Source organism: Colobus angolensis, unplaced genomic scaffold, assembly GCF_000951035.1.
Source record: "Colobus angolensis palliatus isolate OR3802 unplaced genomic scaffold, Cang.pa_1.0 Scaffold58, whole genome shotgun sequence".
Lineage (NCBI taxonomy): Eukaryota > Metazoa > Chordata > Mammalia > Primates > Cercopithecidae > Colobus > Colobus angolensis.
The window spans coordinates 175,937-203,504 of NW_012119376.1; the positions used below are offsets into that span (position 1 = coordinate 175,937).

Consider the following 27,568-nt stretch of genomic DNA (forward strand, 5'->3'; position numbering starts at 1 on the left):
CACACCAACATGGCACAAGTATACATATGTAACAAACCTGCACGTTGTGCACAGGTACCCTAGAACTTAAAGTATAATAATAATAAAAATAAAATAAAATAAATAAATCAGGGGTCGTCAAAAGAAAAAAAAAATGAAATCCTAACTCCCATAGTGATGGTATTAGGAGGCGATTAGGGCATGAGTGAGGAGCTGTCATCAGTGCGTTCAGTATCATATAAAAGACTACCTTCCACTATGGGAGGACACAGTGAGGAGACATCATCCATGAACCAGATAGTGGGCCCTTAGCAGACACCAAATCTACTAGTGCACTGATCTTGAACTTCTCCACCTTTAGAACTGTAAGAAATAAATTTCTGTTGTTTATAAGTCACCGAGTTTATAATATTTTGTTATTGCAGCCCAAAGGAATTAAGACACTACTTATTTCCATACACTGAAGCTTGGGTAAGTCAAATGACTTTTTCAGGGTCACCCAGGTCATCAGAGACAGAGCCAGCCCTTAAATAAAAGTATTCTTACTCTAGCTCCGTACCTTTTCTACTAGCAGTACCTCACTAACACCTCTAACCCAAATTATCACACCTGTGAGGAACCAACAACCCTCCTTACCTGCCTCTAGTGCACCCTAAAACCCATGGCCACACACAATTCACAGTAGATTATCTACATTATAGATCTTGTGTCTCACATTTAAAAATGTGACACTGGGGAGGCTGAGGTTGGCGGATCACAAGGTCAGGAGATCGAGACCATCCTGGCTAACACGGTGAAACCCCGTCTCTACTAAAAATACAAAAATTAGCCGGAGTGTGGGGAGGCTGAGGTTGGCGGATCACAAGGTCAGGAGATCGAGTGAACCCAAGAAGCAGAGCTTGCAGTGAGCCGAGTTTGCGCCACTGCACTCTAGTCCGGGCGACAGAATGAGACTCTGTCTCGGAAAAATAATATATATATGTGTGTGTGTATATATATATATATATATATATATATATATGACACTGGACTTTCAAACCTTTACTCACAAAGCAACAGCAAAAGTCACAACCTATAAAGAAAATATGAAAAATTCATGTTTTGGGGTTTGTTTGTTTTTTGTTTCTTTGAGACGGAGTCTCACTCTGTTGCCAGGCTAGAGTGTAGTGGTGTGATCTTGGCTCACTGCAACCTCTGACTCCTGGGTTCAAGCGATTCTCCTGCTTCAGCCTCCTGAATAGCTGGGACTACAGGTGCGTGTGCCACCACGTCCAGCTAATTGTTGTATTTTTAGTAGTGGCCAGGAAGGTCTCGATCTCTTGACCCCGTGATCCGCCCACCTCGGCCTCCCAAAGTGCTAGGATTACAGGTGTGAGCCACTGTGCCTGGCCAGAAAATTCATGTTTTAAGCTTTTAAGTTTTTCTTTTCTGTAGGTGTAATGTCAAACATGATGAAAATTAACATACTTATTAATACATAATGACTACCCTGGAAGGAATCACGGAATTCTCCAGCCCTGTGACTTCAGCTATGACCTACAAAGAATGCTTACCCCAAACCCAGCACACCTTTCTGTACTGTATCATGATCTAGAGGAAGCAGATAGAGGAGGAGGAGGGTTTTTTCTGTAAACTCTGTGAATCAATTTATTCAACTAATCTATACTGAGTACTAATTGAGCAGAAAGCTAGCACTATACACTAAAATATTCGTTCTTGAGAATAATATGTTAATATTCATTTCTTTATTGTCCATTTTCAGAAGGCAGCTAAAGAAAAAGATAGGGTGAAAAAGTGACTTCAAATTCTTCTATAAATTAAGCCAGGAAAGTGACATAATAGAGCAGAAAGTGGGAACAGATTCAAGTAAAAACAAAAACAAAAACGTGAGGATATATCCCCAGTGCTTAGAATGGTGCTGGGACATAAACGTCATTCAGTAAAGTAGGTTTTAAATGGATGATGAATATATTTGGAGTCAGACCTAAGACCCACTGCTTCACTTGTGCAATGGATCACATCCTGTCACTGTTTGAGCTGGTATCCTCTCTCCTGCGTCACTGATTCTTCCCACTTCACAGAATCATTCTTACTAGCATAGAACATGCTGAATAATGAAATCACATTAATATATTATTTCATAATTCACTACTCAGCAATGAGTTATAAAACCAATATTTGACTCTACATTCTTTCTTCAGCTACTATCTGATTTTTCTGTTACCTTTGTTGTAAAAGTCCTTAAAACGGTTTTCTGTACTTTGGTTCATATTCTTTCTTGAATCTACTCCAATCATGCTTCCAACTCCATCATGCCACTGTAACACCTCTTGTCCAAGGTCAACAAGATGGTCTCGAGATGATTAATTTTCTGTCTTCATCTTATTCAACCGCTCAGCAATATTTGATCTTCGTGATCATGCCCTCCTTCATAACACACTTTCCTCCTTTGGCATCCTGGACTCTGTTCTCTCGTGGTTCTTCCAGCCTTCTGGTTCTTCCTTCTCAGTCTCCTCGTCTTCTCAGCCTCCGAAATTGTGACTTCTCAGGGCTCATTTCTTGGGATATTTTTTTTTCCCTTGGTACAATCTCTCCCTATAGGTGATCTCATCCAATCTCAGGGCTAATACACAGGCTGACAATTTTGATCTCTAATCCTGATCTTTCTTCTAACTTCAGATTTATATATCCAACAGCTTAAACATCTATAAGCTTAACATGTCAAACATCGAGCTCTTACATTTCCTTCCCAGACCACTCCTCCAGCAGTTTTCTTATCTCTCTAAATGGTACTTCCATTTTCCATTTGCTTTGTCCAAAAATCTTTGACTTCTGACATCTTTGGCTCTTCTTCTCACATTCCACACATTCAATCCATTAGCAAATTTTGTTGATTCTTTCCAAATGTCTTCAGAAAGTAGTTACTCTTCATCATCTCTCCTGCTATACCCTTTTCCAATTCACCACCACTTGGATTACTGAAATAGTGCTGAACTCCTCTATATTCTACTCTTCATAATTTACCTATTGTTACACAGTATTAGATCACAGCACTATAGACACCTACATCTTCCATGGGTTCCTCTCTCATTGAGTAAAAGCCAAAGTCCTTAAGAAAGAATATTCAAAGACCTAAATGATCTGAATCCCTTTCTCCCACCCACCACCCCAGCTTCATCTCCTATCTACCATATTTGGCTAAACATTTTCAATCATATTGGTCTCCAAGCTATTCTTCAAATATGCCCCAAACATTGCAAGCTCTGTGGCCTTTGTGCTTTCTGCCTCCTTTCCCTAAATGTTCTACTTCCAAGAGGGGTTGCTAAGTGCTTACTACATCACTCCAGGTCTCTGTTCAAAAATCACCCGATTTGTGACATTTTCCTGACCTTCTCCATATAAAATAGCTCCTTGGCCTATAATCCCACATCCTCCTCTATCTTCTTGACCTTGCTGTATTTTTGTTATTACTGTGGGACATGTATATTTATTGACTATTTGTCTAGTGTCCATCTCTCACTATCAGGTAAGAACCTGGTTTTGTTCATTATTGAGTCATCAGTGACCAGAATATGCTGGTTCATATTAGGCACTCAATAAACACTTGCTGAATAAATGAACCAATTGTATTACCATCATTATCAGTATTATCTTCATTACCTAAAGGCTTAGGTCTCAAGGACTGAAGCAGAGCAATTGCCTGCAGTGCTCTAAAATGGAGCAAAACACAACCTAAATCCAGGTTACTTTGTTGGGAGGGAGGCCAAAATACAGCCAGGACACACTGAGAGGCGGATATGTACTTTATGTGCTAAGGCCAGAAGAGGAAAATCATTTCATACCTCAACATTTGGATTTCAGTAAACACTATTAGCATATGGCCACAAGCAGCTTGTATTCCTTACAGAGAACATTTATTAGAAGAGCTTTGTGTTATTCTATTTCATCCCTAATACTGTAACCCACAAAAAGGGAATACTATATGAATAACTAACAGAAGCAAAAGTTAGAAAAAGTTAGGAGAGAATGTGATTTCCTTAAATTGGTCATTTTAAATCTTCTATTATTATTATCTTGCGTATCATACATCAACAGTGTTTTCCTTTTTCTTATCTTGGAGCTATTTCTTTATCATATCCCTGCTTCGAGTAGAAAGAAAAAAATACACCCAAACGGTAATTTTAATAATCTAGTCACAAGGGTTCAAAAATCCAATAAATAAATTTCAGGGTCTTATCATTTTGTATTAAAGCAACTTATTACATAAATGACATTTTCCTTTGGGAGCTGTGTGCATTCGTGTTTGTCATTTTTAAAATGGAAATAGAATCATAATGTCACCTTAAAATGACCAGATTTAGAATGAGAACTTTCATTACATGGGAGGAGTAAAAAATACAATAAAACAAGATGATATGTATATATGAGAAAATGGGCATAAAGAAATCAATGGAAAGTGAACAAGGCACAAATTTAATCACACAAGGATCTAAGAATTAATGTGTCAGTTGATAACATTTCAGCATATCTTTTGGCTAATCAGAGTAAAAGTATAGATTCGCATAGGAATAGAAATTTGAGCAGAATTATAATTCAAAGAAAGGGCTTGGCTCAAAAAAGTAAAACACATAAAATGATCTTAAATAGTATGGTCTTCATCTGCATTACTTTTTTTTTTTTTTTTTACTACAAGTCCTTATTTTTCACTTTCATTAAACATAAACAAGATAGTTTGTAATTCCTTATGATTCGATGACTTGAATTTAAGATTAAGTTAATTTGTAGTTTAAAAACTTTCTCAGGTCAGTCGAGGTGGCTCATGCCTGTAATCCCAGCACTTTGGGAGGCCGAGGCAGACAGATCACCTGAGGTCAAGAGTTCGAGACCAGCCTGAATAACATGGTGAAATCCTGTCCCTAGTAAAAATACAAAAATCAGCCAGGAGTGGTAGCATGCACCTGTAGTCCCAGCTACTTGGGAGGCTGAGGCAGGAGAATCACTCAAACCCAGGAGGTGAAGGTTGCAGTGAGCCAAGATCATGCCACTGCACTCCAGTCTGGGAGTCTGGGCAACAGAGCGAGACTCTATCTAAAAAAAAAAAAAAAATACAAAATACAAAATTAGCTGGGCATGGTGGCAGGCGCCTGTAGTCCCAGCTACTTGGGAGGCAGAGGCAGGAGAATCACTTGAACTTGGGAGGCAGAGGTTGCAGTGAGCCATGATCATGCCACTGCACTCCAACCTGGGTGACAGAGCAAGACTCTATCTTAAAAAAAAAAAAAAAGTTAGTTGGTTGTGATGGCAGGCACCTGTAGTCCCAGCTACTTGGGAGGCTGAGGCAGGAGAATCACTTGAACCCAGGAGGTGGAGGCTGCAGTGAGCTAATGCCATTGTACTCCAGCCTGGGCAACAAGAGTGAAACTTGGTCTCAAAAATAAAAATAAAAATAAAATTTTAAAAAATTTGATTATAAAACCTATTAGAAATTTAGATAAACTTCCTAATAAGTTAAAAGCAATATTATACTTTAGATACTGGTAGTGTTTGAAAAAAAATGTAGTTAAATGTGAAGATAAAACTTAATTTAATACAAATGGAAACAACGTATGCACTTTAAATGTCTACTGACAATTAAAAGCAGACAGTGGTGGTGGGGGGAATCCTGTGATAATTGGTTCAACTCTGATACTTACCTATAATTTTATTTCAAATGTCTACCTCACTAGAATTTGAATTAAGTGACTCACTATAGGTTATCCACTTACCTTACAATGGTCATACTGGAGCTGTAAGGCTGGAACATCTCCTCCAATAGGCATTTGTTTCTTAAGCTCTTCATCTTTCATATTCAGCCATTTGATCAGTTCTTCTAAAGACATCAGTAACCTGTTCCACTTCTCAGCACTGGCCTCCAAATGGGCCCTGTTGAGAAATAATAATAATAATAATAATAATAATAATAATAACAACCACATTTAAGAAATGCAAATTACATTCACAAAATTATCTACCTTCCTTTAGCATAATAATCTCATCTGACCAAGTAATGTTTACTTCCACAAAAGAGAGTGACTCCTTGCAAACACATATATATATATATATGTATTTACACATATGTATACACACATACATCCATTTCCTGTAAGAAACAGCTATTTTGAACAGGCTATAATATTCAGAGGATTTATTGGTAATAACTATCAAAATTTAAAACACAGACCTATACACCACGTAGGCTTTCAAGAAGGATGTCCATGATAGAATATAAAATTATAAACCAAGTTTTAACAGTTGGGCAAAATCACTGAAGTACTTTATACTCTTATTTAAAGGTGAGGTCTTTGTTTCAATAATCATTTCTGTATTTAACACAGAAATGCACTTTCAGGTTCTTAGATTATGAACTCCATAATCAGGGAAATGTTTAGGAAATACATTTTTATGTGGTTAAGTTTCCAATAAGAGTAAAGGCCCTTGAGAATAGGAGTGTAAATCTATGCACATGTTCCTTTTTTGCTCTTGTTAGGGCCCTGGTGAAAGCCCACTTATCCAGCCTCAGGCCCACTGTGGGATGGATTTGAAAATATGAATCAGTCAGAAACAACTCCAGTGACTCAAGCAATCAAACTGGACTTGACTCAATCCTGCATCACCCCAGAGGGCAGATTGTGAATATGGACTTATGCCTTAACTTGGGGAAATGGAATTACTGTGACTCTCCATGATCTTTGAAGTTTAGAGGTGTAACAAGTAACATGTCTGCCTTTAATCAGCATATGCTGATTTTAAAAAGTTAAGTGTGAAATAATAAAAAAAAAGTTTAAATTCAGAACGAACTTCAAAGTATTTTGTAAATCTCTGAGAACAGTATGATTAGAAAATTTATTTTCTAGTATTTACTATCAGTTCTATTTATTCCACAGGTGCTACAATTGAACTCATTTTACAAAACTGTGGTTTAACAAGGTCCCGATTCTGCTTGAGCTCCAGCTTTTCTGTGTTCATATTGATTAACTTTAGGTCAAATACGTAATTCCCTTTCTCTGAAAAACAATAATTTCATTTGTCACAGAGCAGAACTAAATAATTTCAACTATATTAACTAAAAATTCTCTCTGTAGTTATAAGCCATTTTGCAGCAAATAAATTTGACTGAGCTACTGCAATTTATTTCCAATATTTTTAATTGCAAAAGCCAGCTAGAAATCAGATGTTCTCAATCAAGAAGCACTTGAGTGTCTCCATGTGCAAAATATTTATACATGTTCCCTGCCTTTTATTTCAGATGATTTGATCCTGCATCTTCAATGTCTGTAGTTTAACTCATTAATCAATAACTAAATCACACATTATATTCCTTTGAAATTGAGTTCCAAACACTTACTGTATTGAAATGCCCACAAATGTATTTTTCAATGCAGTCTTTTTTGACTGCACAGAAATAATGAAACTGATCACTGAAACTTACAGTATTTAGAATCTGAAGAACTATCTATTAATTATAAGGATGGAGACAATACTTTTTAAAAGAAATGCTGAAGTGGCTTCGAAATAAAAAAAGAAAACGTTAGTATTTGTGTGCTTCTCTGCATCTTTGATTTCCCATAGTAAAAAGCAAGTTGATCTGGCAGAATCTTTGTCTGGCAAATCTGTTCTGGTTATTCTCAAATAGATTATAACTATGTGTTTAGTGGATTACTACCATATGCCCAAATAAATGCATGCTTCTGTAGTAGCCTTCAGTGTTCTAGTTTCATTTGAATTCTTTCATCTTGAAAGATGAAAGCCTTTTCTTGGGCAACAGGTCGAATGCTTTATAGGAAGAAACTTTAAATTTGTGTTCAGTTTAGTGGTACTTTCTCAATTATCCTATAAACATTTTAAAACTTAAATTTCTCTAAGACTATTGATAACCAGTGATCATCCAGAGTTTCAAAATCTTCACTTAAAACATTTCTTTATCAAACATATCTGTGGGCATTCATATTTTTAAACAACTGACTTATTCTAACATCTTGGCTGCTTCAGTTCACTCCTTTAGTACTTTGATATGTACAAAGCAATAAACACTTTTATTGACTGTATTATCGACCTAGGATGATGTCGACTACAGAATATCTTTTACACAAGTTACCCCTTTTAAAAGTGATCAGTTTTTACAACTCTATAAGCATTTTTAAGTGACCAGTTATTCTTAAAAAATGTAATGCAAAAACGTGTTAGAAGGTAAAGACCCATAAAAATGGTACTTCATCATTTAAGAATAGTAGAAAGGAATTATGGAAGTAACTACAAACCAATATCTGTTTTAAATCAGCAAAAGCCTCTGCCTTTCAAAGAAACTGCATCTTCAAGCAAGTTATTATTCCTTCTCCCAGTGTACAGATATAAAAGGAAATAGTGTGAGTGAGTGTGAGAAGGAGCACTGGTTAAAATAAAATACAGTTTTTCATTTACTCAGTACAAGCAAACATTTATGGAGCACTCACTCTGGTAGAGATATCCCATCTTCTGTTGTGTAATGACTACCCAGAGTCAAATGTCCAGTTTGGCATTCTTACTACAAAAGTACGTACATATACATATTTTGTGGTTTATGGTAAAATCTCCAAACTATAAATTGGGTTATAATGAAAGAAAATACCTTAATTAGTCCAAGAATAACAGGCAACTTTAAAAGATTATTCCTGCTCCCAGGAAACGAATTAAGACATATTAGGAGAAAAGAGTCAAGTCTTCAGAATTCAGTCTGACTGTGCTGAAAAGAACACCAAAGCCGTGATTCCAATATGGTAGACACCAGTAGCATGTGGCTATTTAAATTTTAATTTAGTATAAATACAATGAGTAAATTTTGAAATTCAGGTTATCAGTTGCACTGGTCACATTTCAAGTGCTCAGCAGGCCACTTATGGCTAATGGCTATTATATTAACCAGTGTAGATATAGATAATGTCTATCATTGGAGAAAGTTCTATTGGAATGTGCTACACTAGATAAACCAGAATAAAAAAGACAGTAGTTGAATCTTCCTCTATTAGATTTGGAAAAAAAAAATTAGTAGTTTTACAATATGGTTAGGAAAACCAACTATCTAAGGCTAAACATAGTGTCAATGACATTGTAAAATGTGGTAACATTAGATTTAAATGATGATGTTAAAGGTTAATCTTCTCTAAGGGCTTTTAAAAAGGTGCCCTGAATTTTTAAGAGACTCATAAAAGAAAGGGAAGATAGAATTTTATCTTTGAACTCTGTTTTCATTAAATTTGACAATTTTGCTGGCCTTTGAAACCATGTTAATAAAGGTCTATATTGAACATCGTTATGCTGATAAATGGATATTTAATTAACATAATCTCAAATAAGTTTAACATGAAAATTTAAACCTATGTCATCCACAGCACAGAACGTGTCAGTGTGATTCCAATTTACATTTTTCCAGCGAGTAAAAAACATAATCAAAGCTCCTGACAGCCTGTCTTCTAGCAGACGTTTCAAGTCAATAGCATTCTTCTCTTACACAGATTGAAGTGAAATTTATCATTGTATGTATTGTTCTAGATGCTAAAGAAGATGTAGCATGTTGGCTTTTAGTATTTAAAAAGTTTAATCACAGCTATCCAAAAAGACTGAAAAATAATGTTTAAGATATTAACCTGTGGTATTGGAGCCACATATTATTACATTGTTCCAATGGCCACACCATGGTCAAAGATGGTAATACCTGTGAAACGCTTAGGGTAGATCTAGCATATAAATATTCAATAAATATTAGCTGTTATTATGATCTTGGCAGACATTTTGTTTTTAAAAAAGTAAGATAAATCAGAGCAAATGTTCCCTGCTATGACATTTTATGCTATAAAAAGTTTAATATCAACTTTAGCACAATAAAAGCATAATGTGGAATACAGAATCAATGCATATTAAATGCTCCAAGTAGTATAAAGAGTATCAATCAGATGGCCTCATTCTCAAAACAAACAAACAAAAAAAATGAAGGCCACCTGCAGAGAGAGAATTTGGGGACTACAAAGAATCAAAATCTGTTAAAATAGGTATAGTGATATCAAAGCGGAACTGTAGGAGACTGAGACACAAAAAAAAAACATTTGAAAGATCAACTTATCCAGGAGCTGGTTTTTTGAAAAAAAAATTAATAAAATAGACTGCTAGCAAGACTGATAAGAGAGAAAACTCAAATAAAAACAATCAGAAATGACAAGAGGGATATCACCACTGACCCCACAAAAATACAACCATCAGAGAATATTATGAACACCTCTATGCACATAAACTAGAAAATCTAGAAGAAATGGGTAAATTCCTGGACACATACACTCTCCCAGGACTGAACCAAGAAAAAAATGAAACCCTGAACAGCCAAATAACGAGCTCTGAAATTGAGTCAGTAATAAATAGCTTACAATCCAAAAAAAGCTCAGGACCAGATGGATTCACAGCTGAATTCTACCAGATGTACAAAGAAGGGTTGACATCATTCCTAATGAAACTGTTACACAAAATTCAAGAGGAAGAACTCCTTCCTAACTCACTATATGAGACCAGCATCATCCTGAAACCAAACCCTGCCAGAAACACAACAACCACCAAAAAAATCTTCAGGGCCAATACCCTTGATGAACATAGATTCAAAAATCCTCAACAAAACGCTGGCACACCAAATCCAGCAGCACATGAAAAAGCTAATCTACCACGATCAAGTAGGCTTCATCCCTAGGATGCAAGGTTGGTTCAACATCCACAAATCAATAAATGTGATTCATCACATAAACAAAACAAGACAAAAAACACATGATTATCTCAATCCATGCAGAAAAGGCTTTCAAGAAAATTCAACACCCCTTAGGTTAAAAAATCTCAACAAACTAGATATTGAAGGAACATACCTCTAAATACTAAGAACCATCTACAATAAACCCACAGCCAACGTCATATTGAATGGGTAAAGCTGGAAGCATTCCCCTTAAAAACTGGCACAAGACAAGGATGCCCTCTCTCACCACTCCTTCAACACAATATCAGAAGTCCTGGCCAGGGCAATCAGGAAAGAGAAAGACATAAAGGGCTACCAAATAGAAAGAGGGGAAGTAACACTATATCTGTTTGCAGGTGACAAGATTCTATATCCAGAAAACTTCACAGTCTCAGCCCAAAAGCTCCTTAAGCTAATAAACAACTTCAGCAGCATCTCAGGAGAAAAAAATCAATGTGCAAAATTCACTAGCATTCCTACACATCAAGAATAGTCAAGAGAAGAACCAAATCAGGAACACAATCCCATTCACAACTGCCACAAAAAAATAAAATACTTATGAATATAGCTAATCAGGGAAGGGAAAGATCTCTACAAGGAGAACTACAAAACACCGCTCAAAAAAATCAGAGACAACATAAACCAATAGAAAAACATTCCATGCTCGTGGATAGGAGGGATCAACATCATTAAAATGACCATACTGCCCAAAGCAACTTATAAATGTAATGCTATTCCTATAAAACTACCAATACTACTCTTCACAGAACTAGAAAAAACTATTTTAAAATTTATATGAAACAAACAAACAAAAAAAGAGCATGATAGCCAAGGCAATCTTAAGCAAAAAGAATAAAGCTGGAGGCATCATGATATCTGACTTGAAACTACACTACAGGTCTATAGTAACCAAAACAGCACAGTACTGGTACAAAAATATACACGTAGACCAATGGAACAGAACAGAGAACTCAGAAATACGGCTATATGCCTACAACTATGATCTTTGACAAAGCTGACAAAAATAAGCAATGGGGAAATGATTCCCTATTCAATAAATGGTGCTGGGTAACTGACTAGCCATATGCAAAACATTGAAACTGGACTTCTTCCTTATACCATATACAAAAATAAACTCAAAATGGATTAAATACTTAAATGTAAAACCCAAAACTATAAAAAAAAATCCAAAAGACAACTGAGGCAATACCATTCTACACATAGGAATGGGCAAAAATTTCATGATGAAGACACCAAAAGCAACTGCAACAAAGGCAAACATTTGATAAATGAGATCTAATTAAGCTAAAGAGCTTCTGCACAGCAAAAGAAACTATCAACAGAGTAAACATACAGAATGAGAAAAACTGTTGCAAACTATGCATCTGACAAAGGTCTAATATTGAGCATCTATAAGGAACTTAAACAAATTTACAAGGAAAAAACAAACAATAACATAAAAAGTGGGCAAAGGACATGAAAGGACTTTTGAAAGGACTTTTCAAAAGAAGACATATATGCAGCCAACAAGCATGTTAAAAAAAAAACTCAACATCACTGATAATTAGAGAAATACAAATCAAAACCACAATGACATACCATCTCACACCAGTCAGAATGGCTATTAGTAAAAACTCAAAATATAATAGATGCTGATGAGGTTGAGGAGAAAAAGGAACACTTTTACACTGTTGGTTGGAGTGTAAATTAGTTCATCGATTGAGGAAGACAGTGTGACGATTCCTCAAAGAACTAAAAGCATAAATGCCATTTGACTTAGCAATCCCATTACTGCGTATATACCCAAAGGAATATAAACCATTCTGTTATAAAGACACATGCACATGTGTTCACTGTTCACTGTACGTTCACTGTAGTACTATGCACAATAGCAAAGACATGGAATCAACCTAAATGCCCATCAATGATAAGACTGGATTGAAAAAATGTGGTACATATACACCATGGAATACTATGCAGCCATGAAAAAGAACAAGCCCACGTTCTTTGCAGGAACAAGGATGGAGCTGGAGGCCATTACCCTGGGCAAACTAATGCAGGAACATAAAACCAAATATCACATGTCTTCACTTATAAGTGGGAGCTAAATGATGAGAACAAATGGATACATAGAGGAGACCAACAAATACTGGGGCCTATCAGAAGGTGGAACATGGGAGGAGGGAGAGGATCAGGAAAAATAACTATAGGGTACTAAACTTAATGCCTGGGTGATGAAATAATCTGTGCAATAAGCCCCCATAACACTAGTTTACCTATATAACAAACCGGTACATGTACCCTGAACTGAAATTAAAAGTTAAATAAAATAAACATGAAATCTAAATGATAAATAATTAAAAAATAAAATAGACAAGGTGGTGAATATAATAGAAAATCATTGAAAATAACAATACCAATTGTAAGTAGAAAGTATCAAATTATAGCAGGACCAATGTCACCATTTTTCACTTTCTAGTGCAACACTAGGCAGAGTCCAAGATTAAAGGCAAGGGATAGAGAAGGTGTGGACATTGGAATGTCAGAGACTGGGAAACAGAAGAAGTTAAAAGGGGAAAGGAAATTCAAGGTCCTGACACTGCTGAAGTATCTTATGATGGGCTCCAAACTAGGTAGAGGGGATTAATGGAGTCTGAAAAGAGAAAGGGTTTGATCAACTAAAGATTAGAAGAAAGATGTGAAAATTCAGGAAAAAAAGGAATAAACATTTAAAAGCTGGAGAATCTGACAGTTGAAAATATCAGAGGATGTGCATTTTCATATAATCAAGTTGGGGCTGGGCGCAGTGGCTCAGGCCTGTAATCCTAGCACTTTGGGAGGATGAGGAGGGTGGATCACTTGAGGCCAGGAGTTCGAGACCAGCCCAGTCAATATGACAAAATCTCGTCTCTACTAAAAATACAAAAATTAGCTTGGCATGGTGGCACGTGCCTGTATTCCCAGCTACATGGGAGGCTGAGGCTTGAGCATCACTTGAACCTGGGGGATGGAGGTTGCAGTGAGCCAAGACTGCACCATTGCACTCTGGCCGAGGTGACAGAGCAAGACTCTGTTTCAAAAATAAATAAGTAAATAAATACATAAAAATCAAGTTGAAATACTGTAGATCTAGCATATAAAGTGAATAAAACTTTTTTCTCCCCCTAGATGGTGGATTGGAAGCATTGTTAGCATGCCTCTTCCACTTGGAAAGACAAAATAGTATATAGAGATTCATACTGTGAACTTATTTCCAAGAAGCAACACAGGAACTTAACAAGAAAAACTGACAGACACCACAGACCGTTTGAAAGAAGCAGCAGGCTGCAGCATACATCATGAGCCAGGCCAAAAATCGTAAGTCCCCAGAGTGTGAGAAAGGGAGAAACTGCCTACAGGACATACACACCCACTGGGGAACCTGGCAATCCAGATTAGGGAAAAGGCCTTAACCCTGCCCAGCTCCGGAGCTGATGTAGTGAGCAATGGGAAGTAGATGAGAAGGAACCACATTGGGATGTGCTGTGTGTGCACTCCCAGTCTCCAGAGGGATGAAGGGAAGTCATTCCTGATTCTAACTCATAGGGGACCTCGTGGAGGTCAGCCAGTTAACTCAGGCAGGGGTCACAGGTTGAGAGAAGCTCCCAACTGAGATTCCTGATATAAACTTGAGTGGGCACAGGAGCTGGGTGCCCTTGCTTCATGGGCAGATGAGGATGGGCATGACCTGAAAACCCTGCAGTTTCCATCTCCACTGGGAAGGCTTATGATCTAAGGCAGTCTTGAGTTTGAGTGCAGACTGGCTGGAACTTTGCTAGCTGTTGCTGCTAGTGGAATGCTGCAGATGTGAGATCCACCTTGCCAAATGCAGGGGAGCTAGGTGGGGTTTACTGCTGCTGGCTATTCCCCATTTCTCATTTGCACTCTTTTGCATAGCAGAGGCAACTGTGCTCCTCCTTGTAACACTACCCCAGCAGCCAACAAAATGTCCTCCAATCCCCACAAGGGCTGCTGCTTGCATCCGCCTGTAGAGAGCCTTGCTTGACCCACCTCCCTACTGGTTTTGCCCCTTCACCCCTCCTGGTAGCTTAACACATACACACAAAAAAAAAAACCAGAAACTTTTGGGAGCTCTACGGCCCCTCCCATTGCTTGGGAAACCAGAGTACCTCCCCTGGGTAACATAAGGCAAGCATAAATCCCACCACTACCACCACAGCCAGTGCTCTTTTCCAAGTGCCACCTCCTAGCTGGAGGCCAACTGACACAGTCCATGACAGCATCTCCAAGGAGAATCACACTGCACCAGGAAGGGGAAAACTTGTGTGATCTCGGCTGTCATCATCACCTGCATCACCCTGGCTAATCAGGAGGCCCTGAGTCTGCCCACATGACCTGTTCATTACTGTTACACATGGCATGTGAGAAAGCCAACACACTAAGGCTATTTATAACCAAGGAATATCACAGAGTCTACATCACTCCTCCGCAACCCCCCTCAGAGCTGGTGCTGGCACCCACTGCTGTGAGGCTTTGGGACAGGTCACATCACTGGATCCCTTGTAGACATTCCCCCATACCAGCTTGAACTGCGGCAGTCCAAATGGGTTGCTAGACCCAGTGGAGCAGCAGCATTCACAGTAGTCTGGCCCTCAGGGATTCCTACTCCTAGGGGAAAGAGGGAGTGCTCCAAATCAAGGGAGCAACCTGTGTCACAAAAGAACGACAAAAGAATGAAGATGGCAGGCCTTGAGTCCCAGACATTTCCACCTGTGGGAAGTTTCTTTCAGCAGAGGCATGGGTGTAATACTGGGCTCAGTGGAGAAAGTCTGTAGCTCTGTCCCAACAGTCAGGCAGCCCTGGTGCTCGTGAAGGGTCTTGGAGAAGGGGACTTATTCTTTCCTTCACCCACCATAACAGATACACCTGGAGGCTTCTCCCAAAGGAGCCTGGTATGCGTACACCTGTAGACAGCCTTTCTAGAACAGTGGGGTGACTGTATCCCCACAAGAGGAGTGCCCTCCAGGTTCAGGCTTTCATGAGGGGTGGAGTCACAGTCCCTCTCTATGTGTAACATCAGCATTCCTACAGATGGAAAGAGGTACCTGTGTCATCTGAAGAGCCAGGAAACTGGGTCAGGAGAGTGACTGGGTGGTGGGGCTTTCCTGCTGGCCTGACAGGAGGGCTAAGGTAGCTTCCTCCCTTTTCCCTGAAAAGACCTCAGTGCATTTCTGAGATACCCCCAGCTGCCTCTGTTAAGGCTGGGACCTGTGTGCATCACTGGGTATTACATTACCCACCTGTTTGGTTTTTACTCAAGGACACCTCCACTACTGGCCTGAAACTTGAACTGTTCAACCAAGTAAGTGAAATAAGTGAAATACTGGATAAAATAAATAAGTGCACACGCCATTGGGGAATGAGGTAACCTTCAAGAGACCACGGCCATTCCAATGCCACAGGAGACAGTGAACCTGCTCACACACCAAGCACATTACTACTACAATGAGTATCTGAGAAAGCCATCATACAAAGACTCCATAACCAAGGAACTCATGCAGAGTCTTTACCCCTGAAAGCATGCAGAGCTGAATTAGGTTACAATAAACTAGAAACATTCAAGTCACATCCTCAAGGAGAGAAAAAGAAATAAAGAACACAGAGTCGAATCTAAAATAAATTCAAAAATAATTAGAATAAAGTCTTCTGCAGTGAGAAGGAGCCAGAAAAATAATTCAGGGAATATGAAAAAGCAGTGTTCTATAGCACCACCAAATGATCACACTAGCTCTCCAACAATAGATCTAAACCAAGACGAAATCTTTGGAAATACCAGATAAAGAATACAAAAAGATGACTATTAAGTTACCCAAGGAGATACAAGAGAAGAGTGAAAAACAACATAAAGAAATTTTAAAAACAATTCAGGATATGAAGGAAAATTTTTCTAATGAGATAGATTAAAAAAATCAGAACTACTGGAAATATAATACATATTTAAGGAATTACAAAATGCAGTGGAAAGTTTTAATAATAGACTACACTAAGTAGAAGAAAGAAATTTCAGAGCCTTATCAAAAGTCTGTCAAAAGACAAGGCTTTTAAATTAACCCAACCAAACAAAACTAAAGAAAAAAGGATGAAAAGAAATGAACAAAGTTTTCAAGAAATATGGGATTATGTAAAAGGGCTAAATCTAAGAATCACTGGTGTTCCTGAGAGAGAAGAAAAACCAAACAGTTTCAAAAACCTACTTGAGGAAATAACTGAGGAAAACTTCTCTAGCCTTGCTAGAGATTTAGACATTTAAATGCAAGAAGCACAAAGCAATCCTGGGAGATTCACTACAAAGAGTACATCACCAAAGCATATAGTCATCAGGCTATCCAAGGTCAACGTGCAGGAAACATTTCTAGGAGCACTGAGACAAAAGCATCAAGCGACCTATAAAGAAAAACTTACTGAACTAACAGCAGTGTTAGCAGACTGCTAAGTCAGACGCAGTAGAAACCTTATAAGCCAACAGGAATTGGGATCCTACCTGTAGCCTCCTTAAACAGAAAAAATTGTCAGCCAAGAATTTTGTATTCAGTAAAACTAAGTTTCATAAATGAAGGAGAAGCATTTCACATAAGCAAATGCTGAAGGAATTTGTCATATGCATATATATTTAGGATTGTAATATCTTCTTGTTCGACTATTTCATTATTATATAATAACGCTCTTTGTCTTTTTTATTGTTTTTGCTTTAAAGTCTGTTTTATCTAATATAAGAATAGCTACTCCTCCTCACTTTTGGTTTTCAATTGTATGGAATATATTTTTCCACCTCTTGACCTTAAGTCTATAAGAATCCTTATGTGTCGGGTGAGAAAGAGAAAAATCTTCCCTAACTCATTCTATGAAACCATTATCAACCTGATATCAACATCAGGCAACAACATACCAAAAAAAAAATGACAGACCAATATCTCTGATGAAGATAGATGCAAAAATCCTCAACAAAATACTAGTAAACCAAATCCAACAGCACATCAAAAAGATAATTCACCACAATCAAGTAGGTTTCATCCCAGAGACGCAGGGATAGTTCAACATATGCAAGTCAATAGAAGACCAGGCATACAAGAAGTGCTAAAAGGAGTTCTCGGTCTTGAAACAAAAGGTCAATATGCCCCAGAAAAGAACCTTTTGAAAGCATAAATTTCACAGGGCCTATAAAACAATAACACAATAATGAAAATAAAGTATCTAGGTGACAGTAAACATAATTGAAACAGTACCTCACATCTTAATATTAACATTGAACGCAAATGGTCTAAATTTCCCATCTAAAAGACACATAATTGCAGAATAGATAGAAACAAACCAAAGTATCTCTTCAAGACACTCACCTAACACATAAGGATTCTTACAGACTCAAGGTAAAGTGGTGTAAGAAAATATTACATGCAAATGGAAACCAAAAGTGAACAGTAGTAGCTATTCTGTTTTCCTTTTTTTTGAGATGGAGTCTCACTCTGTCTCCCAGGCTGGAGTGCAGCGGCGTGACCTCGGCTCCCTGCAACTTCTGCCTCCCGAGTTCAAGCAATTCTCCTGCCTTACCCTCCCAAGTAGCTGGGACGACATGGCCTGCCACCATGCCCGGCTAATTTTTTGTATTTTTAGTAGAGACAGGGTTTCACTATGTTAGTCAGGCTGGTCTCAAACTCCTGACCTCATGATCTGCCCGCCTCAGCCTCCCAAAGTGCTGGGATTATGGGAATGAGCCACCATGCCCAGCCAGTAGTAGCTATTCTAATATTAGATAAAACAGATTTTAAATGCAACAACAGTTTTAAAGAAAGACAAAGAGCCGGGTGCAGTGGCTCATGCCTGTAATCCCAGCACTTTGGGAGGCTGAGGCGGACGGATCATGAGGTCAGAAGTTTGAGACCAGCCTGGCCAATATAGTGAAACCCTGTCTCTACTAAAAACACAAAAAATTAGCCCAACGTGGTGGTGGGCATCTGTAATCACAGCTACTTGAGAGGCTGAGGCACGAGAATCACTTGAACCTGGGAGGCAGAGGTTGCAATGAGCCAAGATCGTGCCATTGCACTCCAGTCCAGTTGACAGTGCGAGACTCCATCTCAAAAAAAAAAAAAAAAAAAAGACAAAGAAGGGACAAAGAAGGTCATTATATAATGATAAAACGATCATTCCAACAAGAAGATATTACAATCCTAAATATATATGCATCTAGCTCTGGAGCTACCAAATTCATAAAACAATTACTACTAGACCTAAGAAAAGAGATAGACTATAGCACATTAAGAGTAGGGACTTCAACGTTATACTGACAGCACTAGGCACATCATCGAGGCAGAAAGTCAACAAAGAAACACTGGACTTCAGCTGCACTCTAGAACAAATGCATCGAACTGATATTTACAGAACATTCTACTCAAGAACTGAAGAATATACACTCCTCTCATCAGCATATGGAACATTCTCCAGAATACAAAGGCCACAAAACAAGTCTCAATTAATGTTTAAAAATCAAAATTATATCAAGCATCTTCACAGACCAATGAAACAAAATAGAGAACCCAGAAATACAGCCAAATGCAACCAACTGACTTTGACAAAGCATGCAAAAACATGAATTGGAAAAAGGACACGCTATTCAACATGTGATGCTAGGGAAACTGGAAAGTCACATGTAGAAGAGTGACACTGAATCCCTATTTCTCACCACATACAAAAATCAACTCAACATGGATTAAAGACTTAAATCTAAGACCTGAAACAATAACAATTTTAGAAGAAATCCTAGGAAAAACTCTTCTGGAAATTGGCCTAGACAAAGAATTTATGACTAAGACCCCAATAGCAAATGCAAATCTAGCAAGAACAAAAATAAATAAATGGGGCCTACTTCAACTAAAATGCTTCTGCACAGCAAAAGAAATAATCAACAGAGTAAAAAAAATAACCCACAGAATGGGAGAAAATATTTGTAAATGATGCACCCAACAAAGGACTGATATCCAGAATCTACAAGGAACTCAAATTAGCGAGAAAAAACACAAATAATCCTTTAGTGGGCAAATGGCATGATTAGACATTTCTCAAAGGAAGATATACAACTGGGCAACAAACATATGAAAAAACACTCAACATCACTAATCGTCAGGCAAATGCTGATAAAACCACAATGAGAGTACCTTACCCTGGCCAGAATGGTCATAATTAAAAAGTCAAAAAACTAAAGATGTCGATGAAGATGTAGTGAAATGAGAATGCTTACACACTGGTGAGAATGTAAATTAGTACAATCCCTAAGCAGATTTCTCGAAGAACTAAAAGTACATCTACTATTTGATCTCGCAATGCCACTGCTAGTTATCTACCAAAAGGAAAAGAAGTCATTAAGTCGAAAAGACAATGGCACTCATATGTTTATCACAGCAGAATTCACAATTGCAAAGATTTGGAACTAATGTAAGTGTCCATCAATCAATGAGTGGATAAGGAAAATGTGGTATGTGTATACCACGAAATACCACTCAGCCATAGAAAAGAATAAAATAATGTCTTTTGCAGCAACTTGAATGGAGCTGGAGGCCATTCTTCTAAGTAAAGAAACTCAGGAATGGAAAACCAAACACCACATGATCTCATTTACAAGCGGGAGATAAGCTATGGGCATGCAAAGGTGTACAGAGTGATACAACGGACATATGAGACTTAGAGGTGGAGGGGGTTACCAGGGCAGTGAGAGATTAAAAAAAAAAAAAAACTACAAAATGTGTACAATGTACACTACTCGAGTGACGAGTGCACTAAAATCTCAGACTTCACCACTATACAATTCATTCACGTAACTAAAACCACTTGTACCTTAAAGCTATTGAAATTGTAAAACTTTTAAAAAATAAATACGTAAAAAATAAAAATGAACTGGATAAAACTATAAAGTTACATAATAGTAGATAGATAGGTCCAGTATATCATAAGCTAATGAAGGAAGGCACCCCCCTGGATAAGAGTCATAACTTCAAGGTGAAGGAGAGATGTTTTACTGATGAGGTTGTAAACAATTCTTATTTGATTTGATACAACAGAGGGCTCTTTACTAACTAATAGGGCAAAACAAATTGCATTCGGATGCACATGGCCAGGTCGAATGTAATAAAATAAAATGTGTACTCTGGAAAACAGTCTGCCCTTGATCTCCTGGAGACTGATTATCTCAGGGATGCCAAGATGACAGGAAATGTTAACTGACTTCCAGTGTGACCAGGTCTATGGGACTTAGGGATAAAGGCATTTACAGGTAAAGTAAAAAGAAACTTGGAAATCAAAATATAAAAAGTTATGAATATGGATATTGCCACCAACAACTGTAGCTGAGAAAAGGATAGAGAATGAAAGGTAAATGGGGCTGAGCAAGGTGGCTCATGTCTGTAATCCCAGCACTTTGGGAGGCCAAGGCTGGTGGGTCACCTGAGGTCAGGAGTTTGAGACCAGCCTGGCCAATATGATGAAACCCCATCTCCACTAAAAATATAAAAATAAGCTGGGTGTGGTGGCAGCTGCCTATAATCCCAGCTACTCGGGAGGCTGAGGCAGGAGAATCGCTTGAACCCGGGAGGCGGAGGTTGCAGTGAGCTGAGATCGTGCCACTGCACTCCAGCCTGGGTAACAGAGCAAGACCCTGTCTCAGAATAAAATAAAATAAAATAAAATAAAATAAAATAAAATAAAATAAAAAGGTAAAGGGACACTTGAATGAATGAGGAATGTAGAAAGCATGCCCTACATATAGATCAGGAAGAAGCAGAAATAAGATGATGAAATGATAGAATAATGGATGCATTCACTTCTAAGGAGATGTTGTTGAGAGATGGAGAAGTAATGCTTAACAAGTCACAATGAGACTGGCAATTGTCCCTCTTATCCCTGTGTGACAGGGCTCCCTTTTCAGCCAGTGTTTTCTGGCACCACATTTGATGTTTATGGCTGGTATTCAGACCGTTTGGTGTCCATAGTAGTTGGTAAAGATCCAGAATATTCTCATTGGCTGCTAGGTGAGGAAAATGAGGAAATTAACCTCTGTTGAAGAGTTTCAAGTAAAGTAGGCAATTAAGGGGAAACCCAACATTTATTTAGAGAGAAAAGTTACGGAAGAGTTTCAAGAAATATTTAAGACATAGGACAATGTGTTCACAACAGAAGGTAGTATAAGGGGCAGATTGTGCATTAAAGGAATGAGAGGAGCCGGGCGCGGTGGCTCAAGCCTGTAATCCCAGCACTGTGGGAGGCCGAGACAGGCGAATCACGAGGTCAGGAGATCGAGACCATCCTGGCTAACACGGTGAAACCCCATCTCTACTAAAAAATACAAAAAACTAGCGGGGCGAGGTGGCGGGCGCCTGTAGTCCCAGCTACTCCGGAGGCTGAGGCAGGAGAATGGCGGGAACCCGGAAGGCGGAGCTTGCAGTGAGCTGAGATCCGGCCACTGCACTCCAACTCCAGCCCGGGCGACAGAGCGAGACTCCGTCTTAAAAAAAAAAAAAAAAAAAAAGGAATGAAAGGAAAGAACAGAGAAGTAGGGCTGAACAGTGTGCTCCACAGTGATCACTTTCAGTAGGCAATGAAGGAGTCAGGAGCCTGGGAGGTGGACTGCCTCTACGGATTTGTTATGAGAACACTCCTCCCACTCCTTGGGGAGGGATTTTTTCACTAAGCACACTCCGGTCTCTTCTCCACCCCTGAAACTCACCGAGTCCCTGCAGAGGTGGAGTGATGAATCTGATCTGTAAATTCAGGGAGAATAATTGGGCATGCATGTTTAGCTCAGTCCGTACGGACCACCTGACAACAGGCCATGAAGATACTGACTTCTTTTCTACTCTTCCATGTATGGTTTCTCACTTGGGAAGCCACCTTGCCCAGTGACTGCTGGTGATTCTGCCTCATTCTGGGGTTTGGTTGACAGCCCTACTCACCTTCACTCTAAGTTACCACCTCCAATCTGGCCTCTATCAGTACTTAACATGGCATTTGAGTTCTCTATTGGCCACATGATGAATGCCTTTGAGCACACTTTGTTTCATACTTGTTCAGAATCCAGCCAGCAAAAGGGGAAGCTGTTTTGGGAGACCTTCTCAGAAATCCCCAACATTACCGACCAAGAGCGAAAAACATAGGGTAGAGAGAATTTCTATGTCTTTTCAATAAGTGCCAAACAAACACGTAATCAATGAGAATAATAATAGCTAACGATTACTGAGCACATACCTATTTTTGGCAAACGTAGAGGGTAAATTAAATAACAAACCATTTTATCTTTTATAAATATGCAAGTAATAACAAATATGCTATTTTAATTTTGTCTCATTCATTTTTTAAATATAAAAATGAAGAAGAGATCATTTACGCCTTTAGCTAAACATACCTAATCTAGTCAAAAATGACTTTTATCCAAAAGTCAGGCAATAACAAATGCTGTCTAGCATGTGGAGAAAAAGGAACCCTTGTGAACTGTTGGTGGGAATGTGAGTTATAAACACTATGGAGAACAGTTTGGAGGTTCCTCAAAAAAGTAAAAATAGGGCTACCATATGATCCAGCAATCCCACTGCTGGCTATATACCCAAAAGAAAGGAAATCAGTATATCATAGAGATATCTGCACTCCCATGTTTGTGGCAGCACTGTTCACAATAGCCAAGATTTGGAAGCAACCTAAGTGTCCATCAACAGATAAATGGATAAAGAAAATGTATTTATACACAATGGGGTACTATTCTACCATTCTGCCACTTGCAACAACATGGATGGAAGTGGAGATCATTACGTTAAGTGAAATAAACCAGGCGCAGAAAGACAAGCATTGAATGTTCTCAGTTATTTTGATATTTACCTAAAAATCAGTTGATATTTATCTAAAAATCAAAACAATTGAACTCATGGAGACAGACTAGAAGGATGGTTACCGGAGGCTGGGAAGGGTAGTTGGTGGGGCATGGGGGTGATGGGGAGGAAATGGTGATGATTAATAGGTATAAAAAATAGAAAGAATGAATAAGATCCAGTATTTGATAGCAAAATGGGGTGATTACGGTCAATAATAACTTAATTGTAGATTTTTACATAACTAAAAAAGCATAATTGGATTGTTTGTAACACAAAGGATAAACGCTTGAGGGGATGCATACCACTTTTGCCATGATGTGATTATTATGCATTGCATGCGTGCCTGTACCAAAATATTTCATGTACTCCATAAATATATACACCTACTATATGCCCACAAACATTAAAAATAAAATTTAAAAAATTTTTACAATGCCATACTGAATCTCTGTAAAAGCACAGACAGGTCTACATAGATATAGATACAGCCACCAGCTGTTATAAACTTGCAATAGTATCAACTGTAATAAGACAGCAAATGCATTCTTCCCTCCTCTTCCCTTCACAGATGAGTTCCTTGAGATAATGAGACTGAGTAGACTCAGTTCTATTGCCACATCTTCACCTCCCCTTCTGTCTCTTTAGTCCTCTGCAATCAGATTTCTCCCTCAACCAAAAAAAAAAAAGAAAAAAAAGGCCCTGGCAAAAGGCCACCAAAGCCCTTCTAATTGCTCCTGGACTCTGCAGGCCTGATCTTACTCCACTTCTTTAAGCAGCTGACACCATTACTTATGCACTTCTTTTAGAAACCCCTCTTTCCTTGGCTCTTGACAATATTCTCTCCTGGATCTCATCCCTCTTCAGGATAGGGACTTCTCAGTTTCCTTGCTGCTTCCCTCTCCTTTGCCCATTCCTTATGTATTAGAGTTTCTTGGACTTCTTTGCTTTGCCCTCTTCTAATGTTTCACCCTCTCTAATAACTAACTCACAATGGTTACCTGCCACCTGTCTGTGGACACCCCCTCCCATCTGTGTATTTCACCTACTGCTCTCTTTTGAAGAGCAGATCTCCATCTAATGGCTTTGGCTATCTTCTCCTGGATGTCTCTCCAGTGCCTTAACAATGTGAACTAATTATCTACTCAATCTCTCTTCCCTTTCCTAGATGCTGAAAGTGTCTCTTACCAGGTCTCCCCTCTTCAGAACGGGATCATCCAAGGCATCCTCCACAGTTGTGTCAGGGATTCCTCCAAAGCCCAAATTTAATCATGTTACTCAAAAGGCTCCCAATTCCATCCACAGTGGAAGGGAGCTTGGTTACACATAGGTATGCATGATTTGTCTCTTATCCCTCTCTCTTTTGGTTAGCCATAGTCTTTTCCCCACGACACCAGCAGCAAACTGTATTCTCATACTTAATGTATTGATTTTTATATAAACACAGTGTTATTTCAAGACCCCAGCTTAGTTACCCTTCCCCAGTCATCACCTAGACCATCTGGGGAATAACTATGTATGTTTCAAGGCTCAGCTAAGGAATGAACTCTTTTATGAAGCCTTCTTCGATCATTTGAAGTGAGAGTAACCACTCTCTGCTTTGGACCCTACCTTAATCTGAACAGATTTGTGAACCTCTAGTGGTAGGGACTATATCTTATTAATAGCAATGGCTCAAGCCTAGAAATAAGCTTGTATTACGTGCTTGAATAAGTGCTTGAATCTCTTGAGGTGACTAATCAAAATAAAAGTTATTTTAATTCATCATCACATTAATTTATTATCACATTTTGCTGGAATGTCTGATCTACCTTAATGCAAAAGTCCACCGGCACAGGCATATTCCCCCGTCTTCTAAAAATAACATTAACTTACTTATTACATAATATTCCAGCTGTAGTTTATAAGTTCTTTCCTTCCAGTTAAAAAAAAAAAAAAATTTTGTCATGATAGGTTTAGGCAATAACTCCCAAGAAAGACCAAAAATTTTTGTCTATAACTTTTTACTTATCTATTTATGATATAGGTCTTCATTAAGTTATTCTTCCTAAATAAGTCATTCTCTAACCTCTGAAAATCCCAGCACCATGTACACTTCACTAGGACCAGCTCTGGAATTCTTAGGTTGTTGGCAGAGATGACTTTGTTGGATGCTCAGTGAATGCTTTTCACTATTAACATTTTTAATATTTTTGTTCATACTTATGAGGAATGGAAAGTTGCAACCTGATGGGATCTAGGCAGTTGAAAATTCAAGTCTTAAACAAGTATAATCCCTCACTACATAGTACTCCCTAATTTTCTTCTCTTATTAAGAAAAAGTAGTTGGCCAGTGCTGAACTATCATATTTTCCAATGGGAACTTTACACACAGCATCCGTGTCCATGCTACATTGCTCCCTTCCTCACATGTAAGAGGAACTGCAAATTCCACTCTCTGAGCTCCAGAAGAATAAAAATCTTTGAAGACATCTCAGAAAATTTTTTTTTTAATTCATTCATGATAGGTAATCATTGAAGAGTCTATTCTCCATTAAATCTTGAAACCAGAGGAGGCAGACCCACTGAGCCCCTTTATGTATAAAAATATTTAACTAGATGCTTTCTTAGGCAGGATTTACATAGATTAGGGAACTATCAAATCATTCCATTCAATCTTCATAGCAATCGTGAGTGTTAAATATTTCTATTCTGATTTTGTAAATAAACAAATTTAAGGCTCAAAGAGGCTGAGTAGTTTGTTCAAGATAAGAGAGTAAATAGTAGAGTCAGAGTCAAATTCAAGACCATTGGTTTCAAGGTTGTACACATGCTACGCTGCAAAAAACAAAACAAAACAAAACAAAACGGATCTAGGACTTCCTGCCAATGTTCTGCTTTTAGATTTTTGCCCAATAACATATTTTTCAGCCAGTATTCACTACATTTATATTTAATTAGGACCTGTCCACTATCTATTAAATATGATCTTAAAATATTCTTGACCCCAATAACACTCATCATTCTGTCTCTCTGGGTAATTTTCAAGGTCTTTTCCTAGTCAGAATTCTGGTCCTAAGGTTCATCCTTATTTAATTTTACTCTCTCCAAATGCAGACATGAATCATCAATTTTCCAGTTTAGTGTCCATAAGAGATATTTAATTTCTATAAATACATCTTGAACGAGGCATACAAACAGCATGATTAAGCAAAACATGTTCACTGCCAAGAGTCAAAAAGATCTAGATTCAAATTCTGGCTTGGCACCTCTTAGCCTCAAAACTTGGCAAGTTGCTTATATTCATTAAACTTCTGTTTCCTCATAGAAGGAATAATGTTACTACCCACCTTTCTAGGATTTTTTTTTATTATGAAATAAAGTAACATTTGTAAAGATCCTAACAAGTACATAGTCAAGGTAAACACTCAGTAATTAGCCGACGTTGCTAATAGTATTATTACTAGTATTGTTTTTAGGTTTAAAATATATGAACATTTATGAATAGTCTGGAACAGTTAGTAGACAGTATCGGACACAAATAGAGTTTGAACTATATAACTCAAGGAAACAGGCTTTGCATTTAAATCCTAAACTGCTTCTGATAAAGTAGCAGCGGTGGTAAGGCTGCCCTTTCTCTTTCTGATATACAAAGATCACAAGTATCTGCCCCCTCCACCCCATTATTTTTATTTTGATATTGACTATTCTGACCTGATGCTAGCAGATTTTGCTTTTAAGTCATTCCATCTTTGGTTCATATCATCCAGTCGATGTTGAAGCATAGTAGCCTCTTCAGAATTTCCCAAAGCTTTTACCATCTTCTGCCTGTTTCCGTCAATGCTTTTAAATATGTCATTGTGGGCATCAATTTCTGCCTGGATGTCCTAAACAGAAAAAAAAGCAAATAGATAATGCAAATGTTAGG

The 27,568-nt window shown here is 38.1% G+C and overlaps 1 protein-coding gene across 1 annotated transcript in view; it reads right to left on the bottom strand.

Annotated features, from left to right (window-relative positions):
* The window catches only part of UTRN (utrophin), a 608,259-nt gene that overhangs the window by 162,523 nt on the left and 418,168 nt on the right, over positions 1 to 27,568 (bottom strand). Inside the window, exons 52-53 of the mRNA XM_011962010.1 lie at positions 27,355 to 27,527; positions 5,745 to 5,901 (exon numbers count right to left, since the gene is read on the bottom strand). Coding sequence (XP_011817400.1) covers positions 5,745 to 5,901; positions 27,355 to 27,527 — 330 coding nt within the window. The remainder of the gene's footprint in view (positions 1 to 5,744; positions 5,902 to 27,354; positions 27,528 to 27,568) is intronic.